Genomic DNA, 13551 nt, shown 5'->3' on the forward strand with positions numbered 1-13551 from the left:
AAATAAATTATATTTTTTTTACATCAACTATTTTCACACCAACTCTCTGCTGCTAAAAAACCCCTGGGGAAATTTCCTGTGTTTTTGACAATAGTAAAGTTAGCCCAAATATTATATATATATATATATATATATATATATATATATATATATATATATATATATATATATATATATATATATATTGTGAAAGATAATGTTACGAGTAAATTGATACCCAACATGTCACGCATGAAAACTGTGCCTGCTTTTGAAATGCCAACAAAATTTTACCCTTTTAAAATATCCATAGACGACGTTTAAAAAATTCTACAGGTTGCAGGTTTTGCGTTAGAGGAGGTCCAGGGCTAGAATTATTGCTTTTCGCTTTATCGATCGCGGCAATACCTCACATGTGGTTTGAACACCGCTTTCATATGCGGACACTACTCATGTTGGTGTTCGCTTCTGCACACAAGCTCGACAGGATGGGGCGCGTTTAAAATTCTTTTTTTTTTCCTTATTTATTTTAACTTTTTATTTTTTCACTGTTCCTTTGAAAAAAAAAAATTGTCGCTTATTCCTACTGCAAGGAATGTAAAAATCCCTTGTAATATAAAAACTCATGACAGGACCTCTTAAATATGAGATCTGGGGTCAAAAAGACCTCATCTCATATTTACACTAAAAAGTAGTTGGGGGAAAAAAAATGTCCCTTTTTAAGAGCTGTGGGCAGAAGTGATGCTTTGACGTTGCTTCCACCCTGCTATGACTTGGACACGGCGGGGGGCCATCTTCCCCTCACTCGTCTCCATGTCAGGCCAGGGTAAGTGGTGGAGGGCACAAGAGCGCGACGGGAGACGGTCCCCTCTCCTGCCGCCGATTAAAAGTGATGTTGTGGCGAATCCGCCGCAGAGACCATTTTTATCTGAAAGAGAACCGCCGGCTCTTGAGGATACGGGGTTGTGGTAACTAGCTGCTACCATAACAACGGTATTCCTCTTCAAAGACAGGACGTATATAGTCGTCCTGTGGGAAGGAAGCGGTTAATTAAAATGTATTAATTTGTCAAAAATGTATTTGGCATCTCCCTGCTTGGCCCCTTTCACACGGGCTGTCTGATCATTTTCGCCTGTTAGTTTTTCAGGCGGACCTGATCGGACCCTTAGGGTGGATATGGTGGTCTTGTGTCCCTGCATGGCAAGAAATAAAAGCGGTCACATTCGTTCTAGTTGTTTTTCTGTGTAAATTTAAGATTGGTTAATTTTTATATTGAAAATAAAGCATTGTCGGTCGTTAAAACAAAAACCTGGCTCCTAACTTTTTTAGCTGGCTCCTAGATTCCAAGAAAATTTGTCAAGCCCTGAAAAAGACACATGTGTTAGTGTGTTGGGATGTACAAGGTAACTGAACATAAAGAGTATTTGAATAAGTATTGACAATTACTTCAAATAAAATTTAAAACTTGAATAAGCTATAATGCTAGGTCCCATACTCTCATATCGATTGATATGTAGCCACTACTGTTCACATTGCCTTAAACAGTTACTTTCCCAATCTATAGAAAAAAAAATAGTTGGTCCTCCCAAGGTCTTTAACCATGTGATGACACACTTTAACAAGTAACTTGGGCTGAGCAAGAAAGATGGTAGCAGATAACCCCGAAAATACCTTTTTTAGGTTCACTGATCCGGGATAGAAGGATTCAGTTGTGGTAGTGTGTGCGCATACACAGAGTGTGCACACATCCTACACCAGCAAGCTTTTACATCCACTTCCTAAAGGGCAGAAGAGACAGGGATGCCATGAGGATAGGGAGGATATATACACACACTGGTGCCAAAGTAACTACTTCGCTGATACCAAAGAGTGGTGCATGGTAAAGTACCTGGAATTGCGGTGGTTCCAGGTCCCGAGTATGGAGCTGCCTATTTGCTCTTCCACGGGGTATAGTGGACACCTCCTCCTTCCCTCCCAAGTGGCTGGGGAATGATGCCCTATCTTCGCTATTTGTACACTCCAGCTGAGCTCGGTCAGACTGGCGTCTGAGGTCACTCAGCCCGGCCACTGGTGCACCGCACACGGTCCTAGTGCCCACCATTTTCGGCTGCTGCGGTGAACCTAGTAGACACAAGTTGAAGGTTGTCTCTGTGGTTGCCGTGGGTGGATGCAAACCCTGTCTGTCCCAGTTCAGTGGGCTGCAACCCCAACGGCTTGGGCGACCACACATCCCGACTATGCCAATCATGGCGTCAGACAACTAATGCCTCCCAGTTGCCAAATGAGGAACTGCAGTCAGAAATCCTGGTCACAAATGAGGGGACACTTACATACATACACCACATAGTGTAACACAGTGCCAGAAAACGAGATTCTTAGGTAAAATGGTTCAAATCTAGCAGTCCAATACAAGTTGGATAAATGCTATACTGACACATACCTATTAATTGAACATTGACTTTAAAAGGCATTTCGTGTTTGGATCTATTTAGCGATTTTGTAGGCAGGAAAAACCTCATGTATGTTTGTTTTTGAAAGCTGTCAGAGCCAGCAGTTTAGCATATTGGGAATGGTAGATCTGATCATTTATGCGTTGTTTAAGCTGGCACATTGTCTTGCCTACATAAAATTCTCCCCATCTACACACCATCAAATAAATAACTCCCTGCTTATTGCAAGTTGCATGGAAATGTGGGTAAAACATTTCCCCGTTGGGTAGACAGAATCATGTACCCATGGGCAATAAGTGCATTGTCCGCAAGTGGAGATTCCTCGATTTTGTCATTTTATTGTTATTTGGTATGTGTTGACTGGTTTGTAATTTTGTTACATGTTGAAGGGCTTTTGCGGAATACTACCTCTAGGGTGCCTCTGACGTATTTATGGCGAATGGCATCTTCACTGAGAAGATGCCAGTGTTCTTGCATGCATATTCAAAGTTGTTGGTGCTGGGCAGAATATCTGGTGATGAACTTAGTAGTCTGATCTTAGGAATTGGACTTTGCATTGGGGTAAAGTAATAAGTTACTCTCTCTATTTAGAGCTTTATTGTATACCTTCCTAAGCAGGCTTTTACTACATCCCTGTTGCCGCAGGCGTAACCAAAGCTCTGCTGCTTGAGTCTTAAAATCTGATTCATGTGTAAAGTTCTGCCGAAGGTGGATGTACTTGAGCGTATGGTATGCTGTGAACGAGAGATGGGGTGTCCACTCTGTTCATGCAGCAGCGTGTTGCCCGCTGTGCTTTTTCGATATAGTTTTTTGGCTAGATTTTTAGAAATCCAAAAACGATAGTCTCCTTATGCCAATTCACTGTAAATTTCAGGTTGAACCGATTTGGTGTTAAGCTGCTGCATGAATTCCTGTAGTGATTCGACGGTGCCTGTCCAAATCAAAAGGATATCATCAATATACCTAAACCAGCAAATGGCTTGATATCAACTGAGTGCCTCATTTGAAAAAAATCTCATGTTCCCACCCCCCTCAGGTACAGGTTGGCGTATTCCAGGGCACAGCAGGTGCCCATCGCCATGCCCTGTAACTGGAGGTAGTGGGAATCAAGAAAAGAGAACCAGTTGTGTCTGAGGATGTAGGATAACAGCCTCAGCACAGATGAGTAGAACTCCCATTGTTGGTGAGGCTGTTCCATTAGCAACGTTTTAATGTTTGCAAACCTAGTTCATGGGGGGGATGCTGGAATATAATGCTTCTACATCAATTGTGACTAATAATGCATCCGGAGGGATTATCAATCCATCCAGTCTATTTTTAAAACTTCTGACATTTCTAACATAAGAGGGAAGTCCAGTGACTTGATGCATAAGGAAAAAGTCTACAAATCTGCTCGCATTCTCTGTGATGGAGCCGATTCCTGACACTATTTTTCTGCCTGGAGGTGTCTGTTTTTATGTATTTTTGGAATAGCATAAAAAAAGGCCTCTTTTGGGAAAGGTATGTTTCCCAAGGCGTCTTTCAGGACAGCACCTGAGAGATAGCGACTCCTCCCTCCTTGTTAGGAAACACCTTCTTCCTCCAGACTTTAAAGGGAGGCGCCTCCCTACCACACCTCAGTTTTTGTGTTTCCTCCGGCCCGGAGGGAACACCTTTTGGGAGGGAGTCTTTTTCTCTTAGGTGTTCCTGAGGGACTAGGCTTCTTTCCCTTTTTTTCCTCCTTTAGAGACCCGCTGTCCTCCCGACCTACCCACGCCTCGTCAGCGGTAGCAAGCGGGCTCCTCTTTCCCTCTTGTGCTCGGAGAGAGCCGAAGATTCGGTGGCCTGCACGTTCGTAGGCGCGCGTGTGCCGCCGCCATGTTTTTTTCGGCGGTCGCGCCGGAAGTGACAGAGCGGGTCATCGGGTCAGCTGAAACGTCGTTTCCGGCGTGGACGCAGGGGGGAGGAGGGAGGACAGGTGCTGGTGCCTATTTCCGGTCCGGTGCAGCTGCATTGCGTGACTCCGGAGGCGGCGTATAGCCACAAGTGGATTTCTGCACACCTGTTATGGAAGATTCAGCGTCTGCAGCAGTGGGGACAGGCACCAGCAAAGCCCAGGTAAGAGGCAGCGGTTAAAGTCTGCCTTTCTTTCCCCTATTTCCTGGCGTTTGGTCTCGCTCTCTCTCTTTTTTTTTTTTTTTTCCCCTGGTGGCAAGGGGGCCTGTCTGGGCACTAGAAGCTGACTGGTTTCTTCTCAGTGCACCTGTGTGGTGATCCCTATCAAGGCTGAGACTGGGTCTCACTAAGGGTTCCCTGGTTTTTTTTCCCTTTTTTGTCTTTTTCTTCGTAGGCTAAGAGCTCTGACCCAAAGAAAAGATGTCCTTCTTGCAGGGCCAAGCTGGGAGAAAATTGGAAGAAAACCCTATGCAGTCCCTGCATTACTTCTTTAGTTAAGGAGGAATCTGCCTCTGTATGTGAGGATCTGGTGGCCTCTGTAAAGGAGCTATACGCCACGATCCAAACTTTTCGTGACTCACTAGCAAATCCGGCTGCTAGTCAGCCTGCCACCTCAGAGTCTTCCCAGGGGTCTCTCTCAATCCCGGTGTTGGAATCTCTGCCTGAAGACCCTTCAGATAGGGAAAAGCAGTCCTCTGCTCTTTCCGTTAAAGATTCGGAAGAGGAGTTGGAGGATTCTGAGTTAGCCCCCTCTAAATTCAAACTGTCCCTTGAAGAGGTCGATGGGCTCCTTAAAGCCATTCATGCTACGCTTGGTTTAAGTGAGGAGAAAAAGGAATTATCACTCCATGACCGCATGTATGCTGGGTTGGATGAGCCTAAGGGCCGAACGTTCCCAGTTCATCCGGTCATCTCTGAGGTCATTAGGAAAGAATGGCAGGATCCAGAGAAAAAGCCCTTTTTCTCCAAAGCCCACAAAAGGCGTTTTCCTTTTGAGGAGGACCCTGCAGCAGTATGGAACAAGGTGCCCAGACTGGATGCCGCCTTTTCCCAGGTTTCAAGGTCCACGGATCTGTCCTTTGAGGACATGGGAGTTTTGAAAGATCCGATGGACAAACGCATGGATCTTTTGCTCAAGAGATCATGGCAATCAGTTATGAGCAATTTAAAACCAGCAATGGCCACAACGTGTGTAGCCAGAAATTTAGAATACTGGGTTAACCAGTTAAAGTCACATATAGCTGCAGATTCCCCTAAACAGGAAATCTTAGATTCTTTTCCTACCCTGATTACGGCAGTGGCTTATGTTGCAGATGCCTCAGCTGAGGCAATTAAGATATCAGCCAGGTCAGCAGCTCTAACTAATGCTGCAAGAAGAGCCTTATGGCTTAAAACCTGGCCTGGTGACTCGGCTTCAAAGAATAAGCTGTGTGGGTTACCCTTTTCAGGGGACCTGCTTTTCGGCCCTGACCTCGATAATATTCTTGACAGGACAGCCGATAAAAAGAGATCCTTTCCGGTCAAAAAGAAAAAGCAGGTACCAAAACGTCTTTTTCGACCTCAAAAAGCTCAGGATCAGGACAGCAAGTTGCAGGGGAGAAGGAAAAGTTGGTCCGCCCCGAAGCCGAAGGGTAGAGGCGGAATTCTCTTCCGTCCTCCTACACAGGCCGAAAAATCGCAATGACTCGTCTCTGCGGGTGGGCGGAAGATTACAAGAATTTTTTCCGCAGTGGTCAGGGACAACTTCAAATCAGTTTATCCTGACCACTCTCACGCAGGGTTACTCACTCGAGGTTCCTGATTACCAACACCCCGCGGGACCCAGTAAGGGCCCTGGCCATGAAGTCCTCTCTAGAGGAACTGATGCAACAGGGCGTAGTAATACAGGTACCCCTGCAAGAACAGCAGGAGGGGTTTTATACCCATGTTTTCCTAGTAAAGAAACCGACAGGAAAATTTCGGTTGATTCTCAACCTAAAACCTTTAAACGAGTCCATAAGGTACAGGAAGTTCAAAATAGACTCAATTTTTTCGGTCAGAAATCTGTTGACGCCAGGATGTTTTATGGCGTCAGTAGATTTAAAAGACGCATACCTACATGTTCCAATCTCTCCCCAGTCTCAGAAGTTCCTCAGGCTGGCAGTGAGGTTGGGGGGTGTAGTTCATCATCTCCAGTTCAGGGCCCTACCCTTCGGCCTGTCATCATCTCCCCGAATTTTTACCAAAATAATGGCGGAAGCTTTAGCGCCGCTGCGACTTCAGGGAATCGCAGTTATTCCTTATTTAGACGATCTGCTGTTTTTCGCCCCATCCAGCGAGGAATTGCAGACCAATCTAAACAAAGCTCGCAGCCATCTGGAGGCGTTGGGGTGGATTTTGAACCTCCAAAAGTCGTCCCTAAACCCATCTCAGGAGATTCGGTTTCTAGGGTATCTAATAAATTCGGTGGATCAAAGAATCTTCCTTCCCTTAGACAAAAGGGACAGGATTTCCGGTGCGGTGTCTTTTTTACAGACCAGCCAAAATCTGACAGTAAGACAGGTTATGTCAGCTTTGGGGGTTCTAACCTCAGCAATGCCAGCAGTCCAGTGGGCGAGAATGCATTTCAGGTGTCTGCAGGCTTTCCTTCTAAAATCTTGGGATCACACAGTGGCATCCCTAGAGGCAGAGGTGAGAGTGTCAACCCAGGTAAAAAGGTCCCTATGGTGGTGGAAAAGACAGGATGTCTTATCGGAAGGGTTAGTCTGGGCTTTTCCAGTCGAGAAAAGACTAACAACCGACGCCAGTTCCTGGGGGTGGGGAGCCCATCTAGGAACACGTTTCACTCAGGGGTCCTGGGCCAAAGAGGAGACAATAAGGTCCTCAAACTGGAGGGAGCTCAAGGCGATTGCCTTGGCTCTGGAGTCGTTTGTTCAGGAGCTTCAGTCCCATCACGTCCAGGTCCTAACAGACAATGCCACGGCGGTGGCTTATTTAAACAGACAGGGGGGTACAAGAAGCAGATCGCTTCAGGTACTGGCCATGGAGATTCTTCTGTGGGCGGAAAAACGTTTGTTATCCCTATCAGCAGTCCACCTAAAAGGGGATCTAAACAGGTTAGCGAACTTCCTAAGCAGAAACACTATTCAGGAAGCGGAATGGTCTCTAAACCCGGAGGTATTCACAATGATTGCCGGAAAATGGGGTTTACCAGAGGTGGACCTGTTCGCCTCAAGGGTGAACGCCCAGGTTCCCCAGTTCTTTTCCCTGGACAGTCGCGATGGCTCGCTGGGCACGGATGCGCTAGCTTATCCATGGGAATTTCATCTTTGCTACGCTTTCCCCCCATTTCAGTTAATCCCGTTAATTTTAAGAAAAATTCAGAGGGAGAAGGTGCCAGTTATTCTAATCACTCCCTTTTGGCCAAAAAGGGCCTGGTTTTCGACAGTTCTAGGTCTGGCAATCAAGCCTTGTTGGCATCTGCCCCTCAGGCACGATCTGTTGTTGCAGGGCCCAGTAAACCATCCAGGAGTGGCCAGCCTGGCCCTCACGGCCTGGTTTCTGAAAGGCAGCTCCTTAGGAGCAAGGGGTTTTCCAACCGTTTGATCTCTACCCTTTTGGCAAGTAGGAAAAGGGTTACGGGGGCCATTTATTCTAAGGTTTGGAAGCGTTATAAAACTTGGTGTTTGTCAGCCGCCCAGGTGACAGGGAGCCTTGTCTCCATCTTGGAGTTTTTACAAGATGGAGCAGACAAGGGACTGGCAGTTAGTACCCTGAAGGTGCAGTTAGCAGCCCTGACAGTGTTCTTAGAAAAATCTGTGGCCTCAGATCCTCTGGTGATCAGATTCTTTAGAGCCCTTAAAAGATCTAGGCCAGCTCCTGTTAAGGTTTTTCCTAGATGGGATTTGTCGGTAGTCCTACAGTCTCTAACAAAGGGGCCTTTTGAGCCTCTTGTGGAGGCTTCCCTTAGGTTTCTCACATTAAAAACCGTTTTTCTGATTGCCATTGTCTCTGCACGCAGGATCAGTGAGCTAAATACACTGTCAGTTAAAGAACCATATCTTTCCATTTTTCCTGACAGAGTTATTCTTAGAACAGATGCAAAATTCTTACCGAAGGTAGCTTCAGTTCAGAACCGTATACAGGACATAGTACTGCCAACCTTTTGTGTTAACCCCAAAGGAAATAAGGAGACTTTTTTTCCATACTTTGGACGTCAGGAGGACTCTGCTGAGTTATTTAGAAAGGACGGAGTCCTTCAGACGTTCAGATTCACTGTTTGTACTTTTCTCAGGAAGAAAAAAGGGTTTTCAAGCTTCTAAAGTTACTTTAGCTAGATGGCTGAAATTAGCCATCTCGGAGGCATATTCCCAGGCAGGATTATCCCCTCCAGCAGAAATTTGTACACACTCAACCAGGGCTCTGGCGTCTACGTGGGCAGAGAGAGCTGGTGCCACCCCGGAGCAGATCTGCAAGGCGGCGACATGGTCGAGTTTTCACACATTTGTGAAGCATTATAGACTGGACCTCACTTCTGCCAGCGATCAGGCGTTTGGCAGAAAGGTCCTGCAAGCTGTTGTCCCGCCCTAAGGGGTAAGTCTCTGTTATCCTCTCAGGTGCTGTCCTGAAAGACGCCTTGGGAAAGACCAAGTTAGACTTACCGGTAACTTGTTTTCCAGAAGTCTTTCAGGACAGCAAGCATCCCGCCCTATGGTATTGTATTATGCTACGCTGTGACTAACGTATGTGTTTATGTGTTCCAGCCAGGGCCGGAGGTTCTCTTCTACAACTGAGGTGTGGTAGGGAGGCGCCTCCCTTTAAAGTCTGGAGGAAGAAGGTGTTTCCTAACGAGGAGGGAGGAGTCGCTATCTCTCAGGTGCTGTCCTGAAAGACTTCTGGAAAACAAGTTACCGGTAAGTCTAACTTTGGTCTTTAGGTACTCATATGTTCTAAATTAGAGCATCCACAAGGGCAGTGTAGATAAGCTCTTTGTATTCCTGCTTAAATTGGGAAGTGGTTTCAACTGTGGTCGATGCCACTCCACTTTGTTTAAAATGTTAAAGCACATTGTTTTGTATTGTTGCTGGGTCATGAGCACTGTTTTCACCCTAATTGTAGTGAGGTCAGGGAATTGATTTGATTTATTCTTAAAATGTGTATCACTTTGTGGTTGTATACGTATTTGACATGGAGCTCCGACGACGCCATCTATCCCGGAGTGACTTCCGGGTGTCGCGGCTTTGGCGCTGTGACTGGCCGGAGCCGCTACTAATGGCATGATCGGCGTTAGCAGCGGCATGCTCAGTGCACTGCTGTCTATGGTGCATGCACCGTAGACAGCGGTACCTGTCTTTTGCAAATATCTCCTAAACCGTGTAGGTTTAGGAGATATTTCTTGCACCTATAGGTAAGCCTTAATCTAGGCTTGCATGTAGGTAAAAGTGGTCTGTAAGGGTTTACAACCACTTTAATTTGTTCCAACAGTTCTTTTTCTGCCCTTATCCACTTTTTGTCTGGGTCAAATATAAATTTTGTATGTAAGTTTCCTCGCAAAGAGGTACAAATCCTTTATTACTTCGTATTTATCCATTTTACTACTGGGACAGAAGCTAAGGACTAATTGGAGGACTGTCAATTCATCCTGAGATAGGGGGTATGGGGTTAAAATAATTGCACTGAGTTCATTATCATTAGGTCAGAAGGGGGAGCTTCCCCTAAAGCAGTGGTTCTCAACCTTTTCTAGTGCTGTGACCCCTTGATAAAAGTTCCAAACTTGTGGGGACCCCTAAAAGTAAAATTATTTTCATAGTGTGTGTGTGTGTGTGTTGTCGGCACCCAAGGCAAGACAAGTAATTTGTACCCCTAACCCATGGACATTTAGCGCTCCCTGAGTCCCTTCCCCCTTGTACAGTATTAAACCCCTTATGGTACATATGTTCTGTTACCCTGTACATCCCCACACCCTGACACATGTGCTTATTTTGTGGTTATCGCCCAGCACCAGTGTCCCCAGTTGCCACCTCCTTTTTGGAGGGGGTCGTCTTGCGGTCACAATTATCCTGGGATAGATGCGCGTTTTTAAACTTTTTGTTTAAGCACCATACTATTGGTGAGTTCATGTATAGTTCTGTTTACACATGCACACTTGTATCTTGGTACGAAAAATTTGTGTACTGTATTCTAATTTTAAAGTATGTCTTTCTAACTAGAAATAATGAAGCTCCTGAAGAAGCGACCGTTCAGGTCGCGAAACATGTAGAGCAAGCAATTCTTTTTTTAATCTGAGGACTATGGGAACAACCAAGAGGAATATATCTCAGTGTGGGCATTTTCTCATTATTGCTCCACAGGAAGTATATGACTCAAGTATATCCTCTAGGACAGGGGTGTCCAAACTTTTTTCAAAGAGGGCCAGATTCGATGAAGTGAACATGTGTGAGGGCCGACCATTTTGCCTGACATTCTTTGAACCATTAAAATTCGGTCATTCGAGCACTCATACCTGGCCCAACAAAAATTCTCGTGCCTTTGTCGCGCTCGTTTGCCTGACACACAGACGAATGCTCTGTTCTTTGGGGGTACCGTTAAGTCTTAATGGTACCCCACACATTGGAAACATGGGATGCTTTTGGTGCAGCGCAATTAAAAAAAAAAAAAAAAGCTCTGGGACTTCTTTCCCTGCATTTTTGTGGGTATGGAAGCCCATTGAAATGCATGGGCTGCCCTACACACAGCATGCAGCCATGCAGATGTGAACCAAGGGCTTATTGGAGGGGCAGTAAAACTACATGGTTAAGCTGTTTTTACCACCCCCAACTTCTCCCCCTTTAGCTGCAGAGGGAGCAGCTGGGGGTGTACACATGCTGTGGCTGCAGCTGGAGGTATGCTCAGGGTGAATGGGCCTGCACTGCAACTACCCCGCAAATGTGTGGACTGCACAGTTGCGGTATAGTGATGCTACATTTACGGGCTTAAAACAGGTGGTGAGGAGGCAACATAATGCCTCTTTACCACCTTTCAAATGCCTCTAAAAAGCGATCTGTATATGGATTGCTTTTCAGAGGAGCAGCAATCCTGGCTGCTATCACACACACAAGCACCACAAAAGCAGTTCTGATGGTACAAGAATGGGGGGGGGGGGTCTGGATTAAAAGTAACACACATACAGACACATGCATATACTTACATACATACAGACACATGCACACACACACATACAGACACATGCACACACGTACATACATACATACATACATACATACATACAGACATACACGCACATACATACAGACATACATACACACACACACACACACACACACACACACACACACACACACACACACACACACACACACACACACACACACACACACACACACACACATGCACACAGATACACACATGCACACAGATACATACATGCACACAGATACATACATGCACACACATACAGACACACATACATGCACACACATACAGACAGACATACACGCACATACATACAGACATACATGGACACACACACACATGCAATCATACATGCACAGACACACACACACATGCACACACACACACACACACACACACACACACACACAGACACACATGCACATACAGACACACATACACACACACACATACATACAGACAGACATGCACACACACACACATATAGACACACATGCACACACATACATACAGATACACATGCACACACACACATACATACATACATACAGACACACATGCACACACATGCATACAAACATGCACACACATACATACATACAGACATGCGCACACACACACATACAGACAGACATGCGCACACACACACATACAGACAGACATGCGCACACACACACATACAGACAGACATGCACACACACACATACAGACAGACATGCACACACACACATACAGACAGACATGCACACACACACATACAGACAGACATGCACACACACACATACAGACAGACATGCACACACACACATACAGACAGACATGCACACACACACATACAGACAGACATGCACACACACACATACAGACAGACATGCACACACACACATACAGACAGACATGCACACACACACATACAGACAGACATGCACACACACACATACAGACAGACATGCACACACACACATACAGACAGACATGCACACACACACATACAGACAGACATGCACACACACACATACAGACAGACATGCACACACACACATACATACAGACACACACACGCACATACATACAGACACACATGCACATACATACAGACACACATGCACATACATACAGACACACATGCACATACATACAGACACACATGCACATACATACAGACACACATGCACATACATACAGACACACATGCACATACATACAGACACACATGCACATACATACAGACACACATGCACACATATACATACAGACACACATGCACACACATACATACATACAGACACACATGCACACACATACATACATACAGACACACATGCACACACATACATACATACAGACACACATGCACACACATACATACATACAGACACACATGCACACACATACACATAAATGAAGCCTTTTTAAAACGAATCTAGCTTGTAGTACAGTACCTTTCCATTCCATTTCCTCATTCAGCCGGGTACTGCACTGTAGGGGGAAGCAGAGAGCACAGCACACTCCTCTGCACTTTACTTTCACTTTTGAAGCCAACGGAGCTTCACACAGTGCCGGGGATCGGCTCATTTGACAGCCCTGATCCCGCAGCACACCAGGCGGGCCGTTCAAAACCGGACTGCGGGCCGCGATTGGCCCGCGGGCCGGACTTTGGACATGCCTGCTCTAGGACAAACCACTGTGTCCCATATCCTTTTATAAACCATGTGTTCTTCATGTTTCAAACTGATTTCTTGTCTCTGGTTCCCTTGATCAGTTGGCACGAGAGGGTCTTGTCGTCAAGCAGTCTTCAGACGCTGCCATGCACCTCACTCCAAAGAGAAACACCTGTACTTACCGTAACACACAAGTTGCCATCGGCAGTCCTCACATCCGTTGTGTCTCGGCACAGAAGATAGGAAACAATGAGGAGGAAGCAGATGAAAATGGAAACCGTTTATTTAAAGAGCATTCCAAAACAGTGAGTACTATATAACTATACAGTAAAAACTTGCTCTACACTTACTGTATA

At 45.6% G+C, this 13551-nt stretch overlaps 1 protein-coding gene across 1 annotated transcript in view; it reads left to right on the top strand.

Annotated features, from left to right (window-relative positions):
- Positions 1–13551, top strand: part of CCDC15 (coiled-coil domain containing 15) — a 52434-nt gene that overhangs the window by 12561 nt on the left and 26322 nt on the right. Inside the window, exon 3 of the mRNA XM_077457785.1 lies at positions 13297–13500. Within this exon, the coding sequence (XP_077313911.1) occupies positions 13297–13500 (204 nt within the window). The remainder of the gene's footprint in view (positions 1–13296; positions 13501–13551) is intronic.

The sequence above is a fragment of the Lithobates pipiens genome, unplaced genomic scaffold, assembly GCF_037356315.1.
Source record: "Lithobates pipiens isolate NorthernLeopardFrog02 unplaced genomic scaffold, aLitPip1_a1.2 Scaffold_27, whole genome shotgun sequence".
NCBI lineage: Eukaryota > Metazoa > Chordata > Amphibia > Anura > Ranidae > Lithobates > Lithobates pipiens.